The sequence below is a fragment of the Penicillium subrubescens genome, assembly GCF_028828155.1.
Source record: "Penicillium subrubescens strain IBT 31985 chromosome Unknown utg000001l_segment0_segment0, whole genome shotgun sequence".
NCBI classification, from domain to species: Eukaryota; Fungi; Ascomycota; class Eurotiomycetes; order Eurotiales; family Aspergillaceae; genus Penicillium; species Penicillium subrubescens.
In genome coordinates, this window is record NW_026643151.1 from 1,894,202 (window position 1) to 1,911,632 (window position 17,431).

At 51.1% G+C, this 17,431-nt stretch overlaps 5 protein-coding genes across 5 annotated transcripts; 3 read left to right on the top strand and 2 right to left on the bottom strand.

The window, feature by feature from the left end:
* Positions 1-771: 771 nt before the first annotated feature.
* Positions 772-2,163, bottom strand: N7473_000615 (14-3-3 adaptor artA-like protein; the record flags this gene model as incomplete). The annotated part of the gene is made up of 8 exons (XM_057146555.1): positions 772-1,137; positions 1,203-1,290; positions 1,361-1,635; positions 1,714-1,725; positions 1,786-1,805; positions 1,876-1,922; positions 1,984-1,991; positions 2,152-2,163. The coding sequence occupies 8 exons, from the start codon at positions 2,161-2,163 to the stop codon at positions 772-774; spliced, it is 828 nt and encodes a 275-aa protein (XP_057014441.1).
* Positions 2,164-4,691: 2,528 nt separating this feature from the next.
* Positions 4,692-8,411, top strand: N7473_000616 (calcium-transporting ATPase). The gene is made up of 5 exons (XM_057146556.1): positions 4,692-5,042; positions 5,118-5,275; positions 5,348-7,666; positions 7,722-8,044; positions 8,103-8,411. Exons 1-5 carry the CDS (start codon positions 4,925-4,927, stop codon positions 8,209-8,211), a joined length of 3,027 nt encoding a protein of 1,008 aa, XP_057014442.1. The 5' UTR covers positions 4,692-4,924; the 3' UTR covers positions 8,212-8,411.
* An 868-nt stretch (positions 8,412-9,279) lies between these two features.
* On the top strand, positions 9,280-11,187 carry N7473_000617 (putative l-fucose permease; the record flags this gene model as incomplete). The annotated part of the gene is made up of 7 exons (XM_057146557.1): positions 9,280-9,414; positions 9,483-9,583; positions 9,683-9,900; positions 9,973-10,317; positions 10,407-10,637; positions 10,696-10,901; positions 10,966-11,187. The coding sequence occupies 7 exons, from the start codon at positions 9,280-9,282 to the stop codon at positions 11,185-11,187; spliced, it is 1,458 nt and encodes a 485-aa protein (XP_057014443.1).
* Positions 11,188-11,948: 761 nt separating this feature from the next.
* N7473_000618 (non-specific serine/threonine protein kinase) lies at positions 11,949-14,995 on the bottom strand (the record flags this gene model as incomplete). The annotated part of the gene is made up of 5 exons (XM_057146558.1): positions 11,949-14,350; positions 14,424-14,571; positions 14,637-14,754; positions 14,812-14,840; positions 14,945-14,995. The coding sequence occupies 5 exons, from the start codon at positions 14,993-14,995 to the stop codon at positions 11,949-11,951; spliced, it is 2,748 nt and encodes a 915-aa protein (XP_057014444.1).
* Positions 14,996-16,738: 1,743 nt separating this feature from the next.
* N7473_000619 (uncharacterized protein) lies at positions 16,739-16,933 on the top strand (the record flags this gene model as incomplete). Its single annotated transcript, XM_057146559.1, has 1 exon — positions 16,739-16,933. One exon carries the CDS (start codon positions 16,739-16,741, stop codon positions 16,931-16,933), a length of 195 nt encoding a protein of 64 aa, XP_057014445.1.
* Positions 16,934-17,431: the final 498 nt, after the last annotated feature.

Consider the following 17,431-nt stretch of genomic DNA (forward strand, 5'->3'; position numbering starts at 1 on the left):
ATCAAGGTTTTCCTTAGAGTACTAGCGGCCCAGTCTAAGGAAATAGACAAGAGCAGCACGTCTTATCTGCGTTTCTCGAATACAAAGTACTTATCCTCAATTCATCTTGAACAAAGTACGGGATCAGCCATACCCCTACTCGAGAGTGTTTTCTTCCAGACGCTCCGCGTCATGTGAGGACTTGCAGCAGTCAAGGGTTATCAGCTTCGATACTACCCAAGGTATGCAAGCTGGAAGCTTGTCTAGGATAAAGTTGTAGGTATGGATTCGGGTTTCAAGGATTACCTTCTGCCGAGGTACATCAGACCCAGAAAATCCAATATGACTTGCCATTGCTAGCCACTGACATGCCACTTTATGGAGTAGTATTAAAGTACGTTGTTCAGGCAGTATTCTAGAATGAACAATTGCAAGTATAAGCTCTACGAGATGTACAAAAAACCAACTGGAATAGGGGACCGGGTGAAATTGGAAAATAAACACATTGAATCTTGCTGGAGTGGGAATAGAGACAATAAAAGAGAGAGAAATTCCACTCAGCCCCTTTTCTGCGCTCGCCTCAACCGAATATCAAACTCCGCCGGCCGACCCACACGATCCCGAACACGTGCAAGAGATAGGGTGCCGGTCCCAACCAAGCCACGCTGCGGTGAAAACAAACAAGCGACTTGCATAACCACATCCGGGAAAGAAATGTGAAACGCCTCCTTACCAATTCGGCATACGGTTGGCTGCGAGATTTTCGCATGGTGCTGAAACCCCCTCATTTCTTTAAGACGCAGCCTGGACAGGCTCGGCCTCCTCTGCCTTCTCTTCGGCGGCAGGGGCGGCAGCGGCCTCCTCCTCGGGCTTGTCCTCCTTGGGGGCGGCACCCTCGGCACCTTCGTTGCCATCGGACGAGGTCCAGAGGGTAAGGTTATCACGCAGGAGCTGCATGATGAGAGTGCTGTCGCGGTAGCTCTCCTCGGACAAAGAGTCAAGCTCGGCAATGGCGTCGTCGAAGGCCTGCTTGGCGAGGTGGCAGGCGCGGTCAGGCGAGTTGAGGATCTCGTAGTAGAAGACGGAGAAGTTCAGGGCAAGACCAAGGCGAATGGGGTGGGTAGGGGTGAGATCAGTCTGGGCAACATCGGTGGCGTTCTAGATTGAGAGTGTTAGTCGCTGTAATGAAGACGGTATGGGACGATGAATGGAGCCGGAAATACCTTGTAGGCCTCGTGGGCGGCAGTAGCGGCAACCTTGCGCTTGTTTCCAGAGGCGAACTCAGCGAGGTAACGGTGGTAGTCACCCTTCCTGTAAGAGAAATTCGTGTCAGTCTTAGTGGATCACGTCGAAAATGGGGGATTATAGTGGAGTGACGAACATCTTGTAGTAGAACACCTTGGACTCGCCAGTCTCGGCCTTGGGGATCAAGGACTCGTCCAGAACGTCCAAGACATCCTGGCAAACCTTCTCCAGCTCAGTCTCGATCTTCTGGCGGTAATCGCGGATGATGGTTACGTGCTCCTCAGAGCCCTTGGACTCCTCCTTCTGCTCGATGGAGGAGATGATGCGCCAGGAGGCACGGCGGGTACCAACAACGTTCTTGTAAGCGACGGACAGGAGGTTACGCTCATCGACAGTAAGCTCGCCACCAATCTGTATGAAAAGAAAGTGTGTCAATCATGGAGCCGATGCGGGCAGGTTAGACCAGAGGCTAGGACGTGTGTATCATACGTTGGCGACTTCCTGTTCAACTGATTAGCGCCGAGATCCAAAATAGAGCAAAACAACACGAGTGCGACTGACCTTCATGTAGCTGACCATCTCTAAATGAGTGGGAAAAACATCACGTCAGTCCTGGCAAGTTCCGACAACCTCGCTCCCTGTGTATCTTACCATCGTAGCGCTCGGCCTGCTCGCAGAGCCTCGCGAGGAACGTCTTGCTGGTGAGGGGGTCAGTCATGCCACATCGGGGCTGTCGCTGGGGATCCAAGATATCCTTACTTCTCACGCTGCATGATGAAGATGCGAGTTAGCACGTGTCAAATCTCCCAAAATGAAAAGGGGTGGATGGGCGCGAGGGGACAGGCAGGGAGAAACGGGGTGGGATTGCGATGGCGGTGACAGCTCAGAGAGCGCCCGATGGAGGGGCAGACATAGACCAGAACGTACCTCAGAACCCATGTTGACGGATGTTTTTGTTGTAGGAGGAGATGATTTGGGAGGATGGAAGTTGGGGAGGTTAGATATCAAGAGATTCGAAAGAGTGGGAGATGCAGAGGAGGAAAGTGATGGAGGTTAGAGGAGGACTAAGTGGGGGGGGAAGGAAAGAGGGAGGATAGAGTTGAAGAGAAGGAGTTGGGGGTGAGCATCATAACAATACCTCCTGTATCCTGTTGACAGTACAAAAAATACATCTGTATCTTTAAAACCTCTGTATCCGGTACCTGCTCGTACGAGAGAGATTTGGTGTTTCACTGCCAAACACGGTGTAGGCCGAGTCTCGGGTACTTTGGGCAGACGTCCAATACTGCACATTACATTCAATACACCAGGTATATTTCACAGCTGACAGGCTATGCAGCCCAATTGTCCGCACAGCACCCAGATCATCACAAGTCGCTTACAAGGCTCCGCTAGGTTATCGATCTGGCCTGAAAATAGTATTTACCTTGACTGTATATGCTCCTAAAATGTACCATCTCAAATTGTGTATAGGCTATCTGTACGATCTCCTACTGACGGATGTCTGTTTACTTTTCGCGACCGTATAACCATAGGTTGTTTCCAGCATACAGGCCGGCAAACATACAATACCAGCCAGGAACCAGCGTAAAGATGTATTGTCACTCAACTATTGAGAGATTGGTGACAACGAGTCTCGGTTCATCCGTACGCTCACTTTCTTTCAAAGGATTGGACGTGAGGTTTTTTTTTATTAGGTCATGATATTGAGAAGAGTAGGAACCACACTATGGTGGGTGTCGGGGCGATGCAGGGCAGAGACAAGGTCTAGGGACGACAATGACGGAATCGAACCTTCCAGCACTAGCAAGGTTGACACGATGCCTGGCTATGATGTAGTAGGCAGTACACACTGCCACCCATCATCAGGCATAGGCATAGTTGATCGTATTGTCAAACACATAGGGGTCAATCAATTATCAATCCTGCACTTCAGGCCATTAGTAAATAGGATTAGCCTCTCATCGCTTGGGTTCAGTTTGCTGATAGCAACCGCTGTATTTTCTAGTTGTCTCTGCCACAACAATATATAGTGTTGAAGGAGTAGTATACACAAGCACCAGTCCTCAGCAAAGATCTTCTATTTTCTAGTTATAGTCGCCTTTCATTCGATAATGAACAACACATCAATACCTTTGAGCCTTTCAATAAATAAACTTTTGCCTTTTCTGTGTCTATCTTCGTTCCGGTCGCCAGCCTCGATGACAAGCCGTGATATGGTTGTCAGCTCGATTTTCACTCGGCCTGGGCGAGTCGGCTGTCCGATATAAGCCATACAACTGTTGTCGTCCACCAAAATGAAATCGAAGCGTCAGAGTTTCCCGTCTGTCATGGGCAGCGATTGACTTTGGCTTAGGATCGACTTGCATAGGGAGCTGCATAAATCCCGACAGTCTCACGGACCCCGTTCAACATTACCTTGTGACTTAGCGATAGCTCCTTCGCGAACAATTTCTCTACCCTGAATCTGATACTATGGCGATTCCGCAAGCCTTTTATGACAATCTCGGTATGCAAAGTGAATATAGAGGCCCGGTCTCCCTTGGGCAGAGATCTCGGTGGCCTAATGGGGATGAGTGGAGGCCTTACGATTGATGATGCGCGAGTGGATGAGCTAGAATCAGCCCTACAGGCCAGGGAAATTTAGCGTGCTTATGCATCTTGCCACTGAGGGAAAAAGAGAAGACGCGCAGGATAGACCTGTCAATCGTACTCTAAGAATCTTGTGAGGGCTGGAGGAACATCATTGTGTCCGCTAGCAGATCTGTCCCATACAAAAGACCACCCGAGACCATTGCCCGAAGAGATTAGATCTCCGTTGAGGCTTCTAACACTCTGAAAAAGTTAGTGATCAGTCACAACGACTTTTTCTTTCCAAAAAAAAAAAAAAAAAAAACCGTCAGGACACCAGATAATCGTCTTCGAACCAGTCAATAATGGGCCATGACCCAGCGGTCCCAGCCGCCAGACGAGTCAACTGTCTGTGCCCCAGTCGATCAACCGTACTGACTGCAGATTTTGGTGACAGCGTAGGACATTTCGCTTGTCAAGGAGAAGAGCAAACTCCACTGGTTATGTCCGATAGGCATAGGAACAATGTAGCCTAGAGAGATGCCCCATAATTCATCCCAGCTCCCGGCAGAGATGCCGGGGACACCTGACGTAAGTACCATCACAATGATAGAGAATATCAGCCATAGCATAGAGGTTTGCGACCTTCAAGGAGGCATCAATTGACACATGGTTCATAAAGCATATAATATGAGGTGGAGGAAGACAGAAACCTGCCGGGCATGTATAGACCCTGTAGGCGGCTTCCAGAATCGGGACCTTCCCGTGACTCGATCTGATCACGGGACGTCGGAGTTCAGCCCTGCCCCTTGCTGAGTAAGCTACAGCCCCGATCCATTGGAGAAGGCAAACAACTGGATGAGAACACGTTGTGTCTCCGCTCGCCGCTGGGTCCCTACCGATTGTCGACAAGAAAACCCAGCTATAACAACGCTCACTCGCTCTTGGCCTTGTTCATTTTTTGTCTTTGGCTGGCCACCGGTGATACCCCATGTATCGCAACTAATCCAGATTCATCGCTCATTTTCTTTTCCTTCTCTATTTACCTTTCTTACCCCGGCTCTGTCTCCGCATCTTCCCCAACTGTCTCTCTCCAGGGGACGCAACCCCAATCGGTCCGACTCCCACCATGGAGAACTCCTTTCTTTATACTCCAGCGGAAGCGCTGGAGCACTTCAATGTCTCGGAACAGACAGGTTTGACTCAAGGCGCGGTTCTTGAGTCCAGGAAGAAGCACGGCCCTAATGGTAAGCAATGCTTTCAGCCGCCTTAGCGCGCATGAAATGCGAAATGCGAATGGAATCTGACGCAATCACCCATAGCCCTTGCTGAAGAACCGCCAACTCCCATGTGGGAGCTGATCCTGGAACAATTCAAGGACCAGCTTGTCCTGATTCTCTTGGGTTCGGCCGCTGTGTCGTTCGTCTTGGCTCTCTTTGAGGAAGGCGACGATTGGACTGCCTTTGTTGACCCTGTCGTGGTACGTTCTGCTTTCCTTGCTATTATAGTTCTCCGAAGTACAATCCACTGACCTGATACTCTTCTTGTCTAGATCTTGACGATTCTCATCCTCAATGCGGTGGTGGGTGTTACCCAGGAAAGCAGCGCGGAAAAGGCAATTGCGGCTCTCCAGGAATACTCGGCCAACGAGGCCAAGGTTGTTCGTGATGGCAAGGTTCAGCGGGTCAAGGCCGAGGAGTTGGTCCCCGGCGATGTGATCCATATTGCCGTTGGTGATCGGGTCCCCGCTGACTGCCGCCTGCTTTCCATCCACAGCAACAGCTTCCGCGTCGACCAGGCTATTCTCACCGGCGAGAGTGAGAGTGTGAGCAAGGATACCAAGATTGTCAAGGACCGTCAGGCCGTTAAGCAGGACCAGATCAACATGCTCTTCTCCGGTACCACCGTGGTCACTGGCCACGCCAATGCCCTGGTTGTGTTGACTGGTGGAGCCACTGCCATTGGTGACATTCACGACAGCATTACCTCCCAGATCTCCGAGCCCACTCCCCTGAAGCAGAAGCTGAACGACTTTGGTGATATGCTTGCCAAGGTCATCACTGTGATTTGTATCCTGGTTTGGCTGATCAACATCGAGCACTTCAACGATCCTTCTTTCGGCGGTAGCTGGACCAAGGGTGCGATTTACTACCTGAAGATTGCCGTTTCCCTGGGTGTCGCTGCTATTCCCGAGGGTCTCGCTGTTGTTATCACTACCTGCTTGGCTCTGGGAACTCGCAGGATGGCCCAGAAGAATGCCGTTGTTCGCTCTCTGCCCTCCGTGGAAACCCTGGGCAGCTGCAGTGTTATTTGCTCTGACAAGACCGGAACTTTGACCACCAACCAGATGAGTGTGGAGAAGATTGTCTACGTGAATAGCTTGGGCTCTGGACTGGAAGAGATTGATGTCGAGGGTACTACCTTTGCCCCCGAGGGCAAGCTCACCCGCAACGGCAAGGTTGTGGAGAATGTGGCTGCATCTTCGTCGACCGTCGCTCAGCTGGCCGAGGTTTCTGCTCTGTGCAACGCCGCTACCCTGGCCTTCGATGCTAAGACCGGTGCGTTCTCTAACATTGGAGAACCCACCGAGGCTGCTCTTCGTGCTCTCGTTGAGAAGATTGGTACCACCGATGCTGCCGTGAACAAGAAGCTCTTCAGTCTTCCTGCCTCCGAGCGCCTCCATGCCGTCTCTGCCCACTATGAATCCAAGCTCCCCCTTCAGGCTACCTACGAGTTCTCGCGTGACCGCAAGAGCATGTCTGTCCTCGTTGGCAAGGGCCACGAGCAGAAGCTGCTTGTCAAGGGTGCCCCCGAATCGATCCTGGAGCGCTGCTCTTACGTTCTGCAAGGTCCCGAAGGCTCGCGCGTGTCTCTCACCAAGAGCCACGCCAAGTTGCTCTCCGAGGAGGTCGTCGAATACGGTAACCGTGGTCTCCGTGTGATGGCGATCGCCAGTGTCAACGAAGTTTCTGGAAATGCTCTGTTGAAGAAGGCCTCAACCACCGAGGACTACGCCAAGCTCGAGCAGAACATGACCCTTATTGGCCTGGTTGGTATGCTGGATCCTCCTCGTCCCGAGGTTGCCGACTCTATCAAGAAGTGCCACCAGGCTGGTATCCGCGTCATTGTCATCACCGGTGATAACCCCAACACTGCCGAGTCCATCTGCCGCCAGATTGGTGTCTTCGGACCAAACGAGGATCTGACTGGCAAGAGCTTCACCGGACGTGAATTCGACAGTCTCAGCGAGGCTGAGCAGGTCAAGGCCGTCCAGACCGCATCTCTCTTCTCCCGTACCGAGCCCACCCACAAGTCCAAGCTTGTTGATCTCCTCCAGTCCATGAACCACGTCGTTGCCATGACCGGTGACGGTGTCAACGATGCTCCCGCCTTGAAGAAGTCCGATATTGGTGTTGCCATGGGTACTGGTACTGACGTCGCCAAGCTGGCCGCCGATATGGTCCTTGCTGATGATAACTTTGCCACTATTACCGTTGCTGTTGAGGAGGGTCGCTCCATCTACAGCAACACCCAGCAGTTTATCCGGTACTTGATCTCGTCTAACATTGGTGAGGTCGTCTCGATCTTCCTGACCGCTGCCCTGGGTATGCCCGAGGCTCTGGTTCCCGTTCAGCTTCTGTGGGTCAACCTGGTTACCGATGGTCTTCCCGCCACTGCTCTGTCGTTCAACCCTGCCGACCATGATGTCATGAGACGTCCTCCTCGTCGCCGCGATGAGCCTCTTGTTGGTGGCTGGCTGTTGTTCCGTTACATGGTCATTGGTACCTATGTTGGTGCTGCCACCGTCTTTGGATATGTGTGGTGGTTCATGTATAACTCTGAGGGTCCCCAAATCTCGTACTACCACCTGGTAAGTCTTTATGGTCAGAAGTATAAGATGATGTATACTGACAGTTAATCTCTAGTCTCACTTCCACCAATGCTCTGCTCTGTTCCCCGAGATTGGCTGCGAGATGTTCAGCAACGACATGGCCAAGTCCGCCTCGACCGTTTCCCTGTCTATCCTGGTCGTGATCGAGATGTTCAACGCGATGAACGCCCTGTCGTCTAGCGAGTCGCTTCTGACTTTCTTCCTGCACAACAACCCCATGTTGATCTATGCCATCACCTTGTCCATGGTCCTCCACTTCGCCATCCTCTACATTCCATTCCTGCAGACCCTGTTTGCGATTCTGCCCTTGAACTGGAATGAGTGGCAGGCCGTGTTGGTCATCAGCGCACCCGTTATGTAAGTTGCCTGTCTCACTATTTTTGGTCTTTGACCCCTTGCTAACGCTTCTCTATAGTGTGATCGATGAGGTCCTCAAGTTCTTCGAGCGCCAACTGTACAACACCAAGGTCATCGTGGCCCCGGCTGCCCAGAACGGCAGCGCCGGCAAGCCCAAGAAGGCGTGAAGAGCAAGTAAAACGATCCGACGATCTAGCATATACAAGGAAGAGGGGGTGGAATCACTGAATTTTTGAATAGAGAACATGTCAGATGTTGACCTGTGATACACGGAATGATGGAGAAAGTATCTGGATCACCACTATTCCTCTTTTATATCATGATGTTCATAGATGAAGACTTGCAATGAAACTTTGATCATGCAATATCCCCTCTCTCTTGAGACCCTTTAAAACATCAGCCCACTCAACCTCTTCTAACACCCCACGCTCCCCCCAATTCCAACGGGGATCATTATCCCGGAATAGACGTAGACTTTCCACCTGGACCTCCTCGCCAAGATCCAAACGCTATTTAAATATCCGATCGATTTAAATACCCGAGAGCTAACTTGCACCACGGTCTTACTCCCATAATGAAGCCAATCCCGAAGCCCAAAGCCAATCGTAACGCCACTTATAGCCTGAATATACCCCAACCCCAACCCAACCCAGTTTGAACCCACATCCCGTGTCTGCACCCCCGCACTTACGCAAAGAAACAGAGGTACGTCGAGCCTCGGCGCGTCTGCAAGCGTTGCCTGTTACTGGTGGGCTTCTTGTTAGCGGATACCAAACGACACTAAGGAGGTTCCAGTTTGTGGGCTGGCGATGGAAGGGATCGACGGGGTCGCGCACCCCGGATTGCGGAGTGGAGATGCGGAGAGATACACGTAGGTGTGACATTCTGGTGTGACTCTGCCCGCCTCGTTCAATCTTGTTTTCTGACTCGTGGAAAGGGCTCGAACTCGGGTATCTTTGAATGCTTAAGTGCCGGGGCACTTGATTGTTTTGCGGGTGAATTCTGTCGACCCCTTGCTGGGTGAAACGGGTATTTAGGATTGAGGATTCTTTTGGTATTTAAGTATACCATTGAATGCTGCGACGGGCCTCTGATCGGGTCTTTGCTTTTTCGTTCGCGTTTCTTCTGCTTCACACACATAGCCTCAGACCTATCACTACCTAATATCTACTACCACCGGTGGTCATAGTATATAGCATTGACAGCATTCCCGGTCTAGGACGGGACCCCACGCCATGGGCTTCAAAGAAGTCTTCAAGAGCCGCTCCGGCCTGCGCGTCGATAATCGCAAGACGACATCCGCCGCGACATTAACCCTGCGCCAGAGTCTATGGCCACTCAGTCTTGTGACGATTCTATTCTTTTTATGGGTATGCCTCGCCCATATTCAAAGAGCCAGTACTCGATATAAAACCAACCATACTCAATTGCTCTGCAGGGCTTCGCATACGGTCTCCTAGACACTCTCAACAAGCACTTCCAAAACACATTGCACATTGATCGGACCCGCTCAGCAGGTCTCCAAGCTGCATACTTCGGGTACGCGTTTCCCCTAACCCCCCATCTCCAGAACCGTCAATGCGATACTGGACGACAGTCAGAATTGAGAATAGCTGCTCAGGATACTAACTCCCGCAGCGCATACCCACTCGCCTCGCTCGGCTACGCAAACTGGATCCTACGTCATTATGGATATAAAACGGTCTTCATCTTCGGTCTAACACTATACGGCATCGGCGCACTGTGTATGTGGCCGGCAGGTCTACACCAATCCTTCGGCGGATTCTGCGGTGCGACTTTCGTGATTGGGTCTGGGTTGGGATCTCTCGAGACCGCTGCGAACCCGTACTTGACCGGTGCGTTACTTTACCTTGTTCTCTCCTCGCATGATACAAGTCACGAATGAGCATACTGATTTCACGTCCCAGTCTGTGGTCCACCCCGCTACGCCGAAATCCGAATCAACTTCGCGCAATCCTTCAACGCCATCGGCACCGTCGTAGGTCCCGTACTAGGCTCGTATGCATTCTTCACCACGACGAATGATAACGTCGAGGCACTGCAGCGCGTGCAATGGGTGTACCTGGCCATCGGTATTTTCGTCTTTTGCCTCGCCGGGGTATTTTTTGTCTCGAATATCCCCGAGGTTACAGATGAAGATATGGCGTTTCAGGTGTCGACTACTCATGTTGATGAGCAGGATAAACCGCTTTGGAAACAGTGGAAGTTGTTTCATGCTACGTTGGCACAGTTTACGTATACCGGTGCCCAAGGTATGTCTAATCGTCATTCTTATTGTCTTTGTGCTCGTTCTGGTGTTACAAATAGTTTGGGGTTGAAGGCGAGATGCTAACGATATCAGTTGCCATCGCGGGTTACTTCATCAACTACGCCGTCGAGACCTGGCCCGGCACTGACAGTGCCAAGGGTGCGAAACTGCTTGCTGGTGCGCAGGGTGCATTCGCCATGGGTCGATTCCTTGGCTCGGGGATCATGAAGTATACCAAGGCCCGCTATGTGTTTGGCATTTATCTGTCTTGTTGTGTGGCATTCCTAGCTGCATCTGTGACGCAAAGAAATCAGACCGGTATTGGTACGTATCCCCAACGCCTCCTGTCCTCGTTCATGACACGTCTAACTGGTTCTCACAGCGATGCTCTACATGACCCTGTTCTTCGAATCGGTCTGCTTCCCGACCATCGTGGCACTGGGTATCCGCGGCCTCGGCCGCCACTATAAGCGTGGTTCGGGCTTTATTGTTGGAGGTGTATGCGGCGGAGCAATTGTCCCGCCTATTTTGGGCCATGTCGCTGATATGAGGAACAATACTGGGTTTGCATTCATTGTTCCTACTATGGTAAGCTCAGCCATTTTGAATCTCTGGACAAGCTCTTAACAACTGACACATGTCGCTTTGATAGTTTATGGTCGTTGCGTGGACATATGCCGTCGCGGTCAATTTTATCCCCTCGTATAAGCTCACTGTGGACAAGGTCGGTGAGAGTACGGTTGGGTTGCAGAACCAGAATGTTAAAGATGAAGAGGCTGTTGTTGGGACGAGGGGTGACACTGCTGAGAAGGATTTGGGCCATGCTGATGCGAGTTTGGACAAGGAGGGTGGACCGGTTCATATTGAGCGGTAATTTCCTTGGATGTTGAGATAGATGGTTGCCAGGGGGGTATGTTGGCTTGCGTCACTCCAGCCAGTAGCTAATGTGCCTATCCACGTTGGGATAGAAAGAATGATACTCACGATTTTATGCGATAATCTGAGAATGACACTAGTATACTGCTACAGCATGATGAAATGCGATACAACTCAGGCCTTGAGAGAGCCTCACAGCTAGCGCTCTCGATAGATGAGTGCGGATCACGCTAAAAGGGAGCCATTTTATGTCATGATGCAAGCAGGGATGCAAGAAACAGAGGAAGTCTAAAGTGATGTGATGTAGGTAATGCAATCCTGACAGAAGAAAAGAGGTATCTGAGATTCAGAAAGATGGAGATGTGTGAGGTCATAGGAAATCTCGACAGATAAAAGAGCCGCATCACAGAGCGGAGTAACAAAACAAGAGGAGTGAGTCAAGGAGAGCTGGAGCGAAGGTGGAGGCGAGAATCAATCACGACCAAAAACAATGGGCAGGCAAGGTTGATAGAATGCCACGGGACGCCAATAGACATTGTGTATCGGAAATGCAAACAATGAGAAACACGTACACTGGCTGTGTATGGAATCGCAAGAAACATGGGGGGTATATGAAAAATCACAAGCGGGAACACAAGGGAAATAGGAACAGTAACAGTAACAGCTCTATCGTCTAAGAAATCGCACAATGACAATGAGAATCGTAGAAGTGGAACAGGGTAAAAGCAAATCACATCAAATGGAAAGGCATCAGCAATATTACTCGGCAACGACCGGCTTTGCAGTGACCTCGCTAGCGGCCTCAGTCATGTCAGCCTTGATATCGCCATCCTGTGTGACTGACTCTGCGACGACATCTGCAAGGGCCATTCCAGTCTCAGATGTCGGCGAACGCAGTGAGGATGACCGCGGGGGCCTGGCTGGACTGGACTCTAGCTCCGGGGCGGGTTCGAGTACCAGTTTGCGGCTTGATACAGGAGAACTAGCCTCGGGGACCTGTGCGTTGGACACTCGGGGCGTAATTTCGCCATCCACGACAACCGTGCCGATGTCTTCCTCCGGACCGTCAAACTCATCAACTTCTTCTATCTCGTCTTCAAAGCCCTCATCATCTTCCTCCTCTTCAATAATCTGACTCTTGCGGGCCGCAGGGCGACCGGCAGCGGGAATCGCATCGCCAGCATCTGCAGCCTGGCCAGGGAGAGGTGAATGGATCGCGCTGCCCGAGACCATCAGATTGGAAGTGTGAAGCATAGGTCCCTTGAAGGCGGATCGCTTTCGGCGAGCGAAGACTAGGCTTGAGGACGGCGAGTAGAGAATCGGACCAGGAGCGGCTTCATTGAAAGCCGATGACATGGCATGATCGCTTAGCTCCCTCTGTGGACCACTGGGGCCACGTACCAAGCGAATGTTGCTCGGGAAGCGGGCGGAAGAGCCAGGCGTAGTAGGCAGCACTTTGATGGACGAATGAGGAGATTTAGAAATTCGCGCCGTGGGCGTCGCGATGGTGTCGATACTATTGGACGAGATGGAAGATGCTTTCGAGTGCGCACGGGTGTGGTGTATGCTGCGTATGGATGAGACAGAGGATGATGTTGATTTGCGGCCACGCAGTCCAGCTGACGACCGTCGATATGAGCCGCGCGGGGTAATGGGAGATGGCGAGAGAGAATTGCGATTGCTGGAATGGCCGGTGTTCAGTGGCCGAGGCTGACGCGGGTAGGAGTGCCTATTCTGACGATATGAGGCACTACTTGGAGCCAGACTGCTGGCAGTGGAGATGCGCTTCATTTGAGTAGGTGTCACTACCTCTGCTGGAGGCTCACTTGCAGGAGATAGCGATGAGGCCTTCTTCCCAGAATCGTGGCTCTTCGCAGGACTGAACTTTTCCGAGAGGAACTTGCGCGAGCCACCTGACTTACCACTGGGAGACTTGGCCCGCTTGGCTGACTCAACAAACCAATGCTTAAGAGATGCCAGCTGACTGAGGATGGGATGATGGCGTCGAGGAGTGCGTCGGCGGAAGAGTCCATGGTGCTGCGCTAGCTCTGGCTGAGATGCACTGACATGCAGCATACTGGGACGTGACCTTCTTTTATCCTTCGGAGGAGGAACAGGGCGGCGACGAACGGAAGTCGAGGCCGACGTGATTGAGCGCCTGTCAGCGGCAGAATCTTTATCAATGGGCGCTGGGGGAACGCCCGCATCGGGTGAATGAACAGGCAATGGCTCGGGGAGCGCAGGAAGCTCTGGTACCGCCAGCTGGGATGGTAGACTGCGCCTATCACGCCGCCCACGGTCCTGTAGGGAAGTGACCTGGCCTTCTTCGTCGACTTCTACTAAAGCCGAAGAAAGCTTTTCTAAGCGGCTGCTAGCAGCGCTTAGTCGGCGGAGGTTTTTTGCCTCGACTTCTCGCTCTCGGCGCTTGCGCTCTCGTTTTTGTTCTTTGCGCTGCTCCTTTTCAATCAATAGGGCCCACCATCCAGCCAACGGGTCACATCTTTGCGCAAGAACATTCTCAATAACCTCGTCAATGTTGACACCGGCACTCTTCATCCGTTGAAGAGTTGTCTTTTCAAGCGGTGTCGTGAATGGCGAGGGTCGGGGAATCTTAAGAATAGCAAGTTGTTCGGGGGTATGCTCCGCGAGGAATGGATGCGCGAGTATGTCGTCGAGGCTCGGTCGAAGCAACGGTCGTTTGGAGAGAAGAAGATTGATCAATGCTTTGGCGTCGTCTGGGAACTTGTCGTTGTATTTTGGCTCTTCTGTAAGGATTCGGCTCTTGGTGACTTGGTCGTCATCGTCATCGTAAGGTAGTTCGCCGGCCAGAAGCGCGTAGAGAATGATACCCAAGCTCCATACATCCACTTTCTCGCCCGCATATTTCTCCCCCTTCAGCATTTCCGGGGCACTGTAGCATATCGTCCCGCAGAAAGTTTGCAGATAGCTCGCCTTGCCTTCATATTCGCGCGTGAATCCGAAATCGCAAAGCTTGACATTTTCATGCTTGTCGAGTAGAATATTCTCCAGTTTGAGATCGCGATGTACGCACGACTTGCTATGAACGTAGGCTACCGCGCCCACCAGCTGGGTAAATATCCGTTTCACCTTATCGACAGGGAGGGGCCCGTGGTGCAGGAGGTAGTTGTAAAGCTCGTCGCCTAAAGACAGGTCTCCGTTAGCCCATAATTTTTCTAAGCAGTCGCCTCAAGTTGCGCTTTTCGAACGACATACCAGGACAATATTCCAACACCAGCCACACCAGGCTCTCCGTTACGATGACTTCGTAGAGGCGCGCGATATGAGGATGGAGGAATTGCCGATGATGGTGGATCTCGCGGGCCAAGTTGGTATCCTCCTTGCTGGAGGACTTGAGTACTACCTGTACCGGCCGTCAGTAACCTAGTTCCCACAGTCCTGCGACCCTTCCCACAGCGCGATCCGTACCTTGGAGCCATTGGTGAGTTTGTGCGATGCGAGATAGACTTTTCCAAAGGATCCTTTCCCAATCAATCTCCCTAGTGTGTAGTTTCCCACGCTTCGCAGATCCTTAGACGAGAACTCCCTAGAGGGGGCGCAGGTCAAAACAGTGTATCCAGTAGAAGGGCCGAACGAGACTTACTCGAGTAGTTCATTGTAGGAGTTGGCAAGCTATACACACACGCGACCAGATTGGCCGGTCTCATTGTTAGTGACATGTTCCCTCAGGAGGTCATGGCCGCCACAAATAGCGGGCCGCGATCCCTTCAACGCACCTTTTCCTTTTGTTTCTGGCTTTGCACCACCGCTCTCGTCCTGGGCGGCATGTGTTATGATCGATCTCCGGGACTGCCGTCGGTCACGGAGATCTCTGCGCGTGTCGGATAGAAAGTGGTGGAGTCGTGGGCTGCTCGGACTTGGTGTTGCCATTCAAACAGACACGGAGAGTCGGGGAAACAGGTTCCGGCGGGAATGTCGGGTGGTCGCAGAGACCAGGAGGAAAGGGAAGGGATGGCGGGTCGATTGGAAAGGAAGGGGGAGAGAGTCTCAATGTGCGGTGGTCTAAGTTATTGACAATTTGACGGCAGTTGGAGGTTGTCAAGTGGAATGTGGTGGTCCATACAAACTTTCTGGCGAGCCCAAGACGTCAACGGGAACGTGGTGGAGTTCGGCTGTAAACTCGAACGGCTTTTCATTAGCTCACTACATTAGTTAACTTAGGTTACCTATTCTTAGAGGATTATATCATACACGGGACCGAGCCCCTGAATACAAATTGACCTCGTTTCATCCCGTCAACAATAGTGATTATTTCCATCCAGGTCGCGCGTTGTACATTTTTTGCATATTTTGATCCACTTGACTACTGCAACGTGCACTTTTTATTTAGCACAGCCTGATGGGGGGCGAAAATACCCATGACCACCCCAAAAACCGGTATGAAATTGTGAGACCCGGTATACAAGAATGAGACTGCATCAGACACCAGGCAGAACAATCTATTCCTTCTACGCCACTACGCCATTTCGCGAATCCCACGTATCATGTATCGTGCAACAGCACCATCCCTTTACTCGGTCATTGTCCCCAATTTACAGGCGAGCGCTCATTGGTTGCACGCGCGTTGATGACATGGACCAATCACATCCAAGCCGCTAAAGCGAGATCCAGCAATGATCATACGGTGCATCCAGTACTCGATGCTACTTGTTGAAGTACCTTGGTGCTAGATATACAGTCTCAATAGAGATGACGAGACTATTACCGATTGCGCACAGCCAGGCAATTAATCAACCCGACTCCTTCGATTGGGCGATCCTGAGAAGTTTCGTAAATATATACTGTGAGAGTCTTAGCTACCAGATACCAGATCCATCCCCTGGGCTCGCCCTGAAGTACCTCTCCACTTCCAGTGTTCCATTTTAAATTTAATGCTTAGTTTGAAGGTATCTGAGGAACACCTAGTAGTACACTAACACTAGACGCACTGAAGATCTTTTCTACTACCACCTCCAGATTATTAGGGCTGTATAGTGGCAGTTCAAAAGGCTGAGTCTAGAAACCAAAGGAATGGACAGGTAAGACATGCTTCAATCGCTCTTACTTGACAGATCCTTCCAAATGTCTTTCTCATCATCTTCTTGATGGCACAGATACCACTTTTGGTATATCCAACTCATGACTACTAAGATATTTTAAAGTTATCGGGGAAACTTTGGAGCGACACGGAGGGACAGAGGGTCGGTTTCATGGTTAGTTTTCTTCGACATGACTTAAGAATCTACGGAATACCCACTCATCTCATCGTTTTCATCGCTCCTCCAGGTGACCTCGATGATGCGGTCGAATCGTGACCGACTAATCCACTTACGCTCGGTATGCAATGATGCTATTGGGTGAGCGGCACTGCATACTTCAATGTCGGGGCTTTGTTTACAGAAGACTCGTAAGCTCTCTTCCAACGAGCCTGCTGTCCCTGCATCCTCGTTACAGACGCTGAGCAGATCCCCGCGACTCGAAATCAACAAGCCCGTGATGCTGCTTAACCCTACGAAACTATCTACACGATTATGAGAAGCAACATCCGCGCCAAGGTTGCTTACGCCGAGGAGAAGGCAGAGCAGGAAGCCCCGAATGCTTCAAAGGCACATGCAAAAAGCTCAGGATCAGGAAACAATCAAAAGGGTCAAGGCTCCTTGCTGCGCAGCTGTTCTGACAAGAAGACTGTCCACAGGAATGGTTTGAGCAGTTTGTCACTCGCTTAATCGATCCTGGGTGAAAACCAAGTTGTTTCCGAGGATTATGTCCATCGTTTGCCCTCTCTATCTAGATGCTTAAACGGAAATAGTGAAGTCGAATGTGCCATGATGAATGGTTAGGATAGCTCCTTGTGCTTTGAAACTAACTGCCTGAAGAGATATGCTCTCCAGTGAGATTCAATAATTATTAAGCAGGCCGGGCACCTCACTGCCTTTAGGTAGACCACCTAATCATAGTGCTCCTAAAGTGAAACGTCCAAATTTCCGATATGGAGACTCAAAAACATAAAGTTCTTTGTCACAATCGAGATCGGTCGAGAACCGCACGTGAACGGTTCTACCGAGCTCTAAGCTATAACTGGGTCATATTCCCTCTGACTGCGATGGGAACATTTTTCAGTAAGTAATTCCTATGCTAGTATAGATGATACTGATGCCTATATTGCTTAGTCCTCTACGTGATCAGCATTTGGTCAGGTGTATACGATAGACTTGTTCAACCTG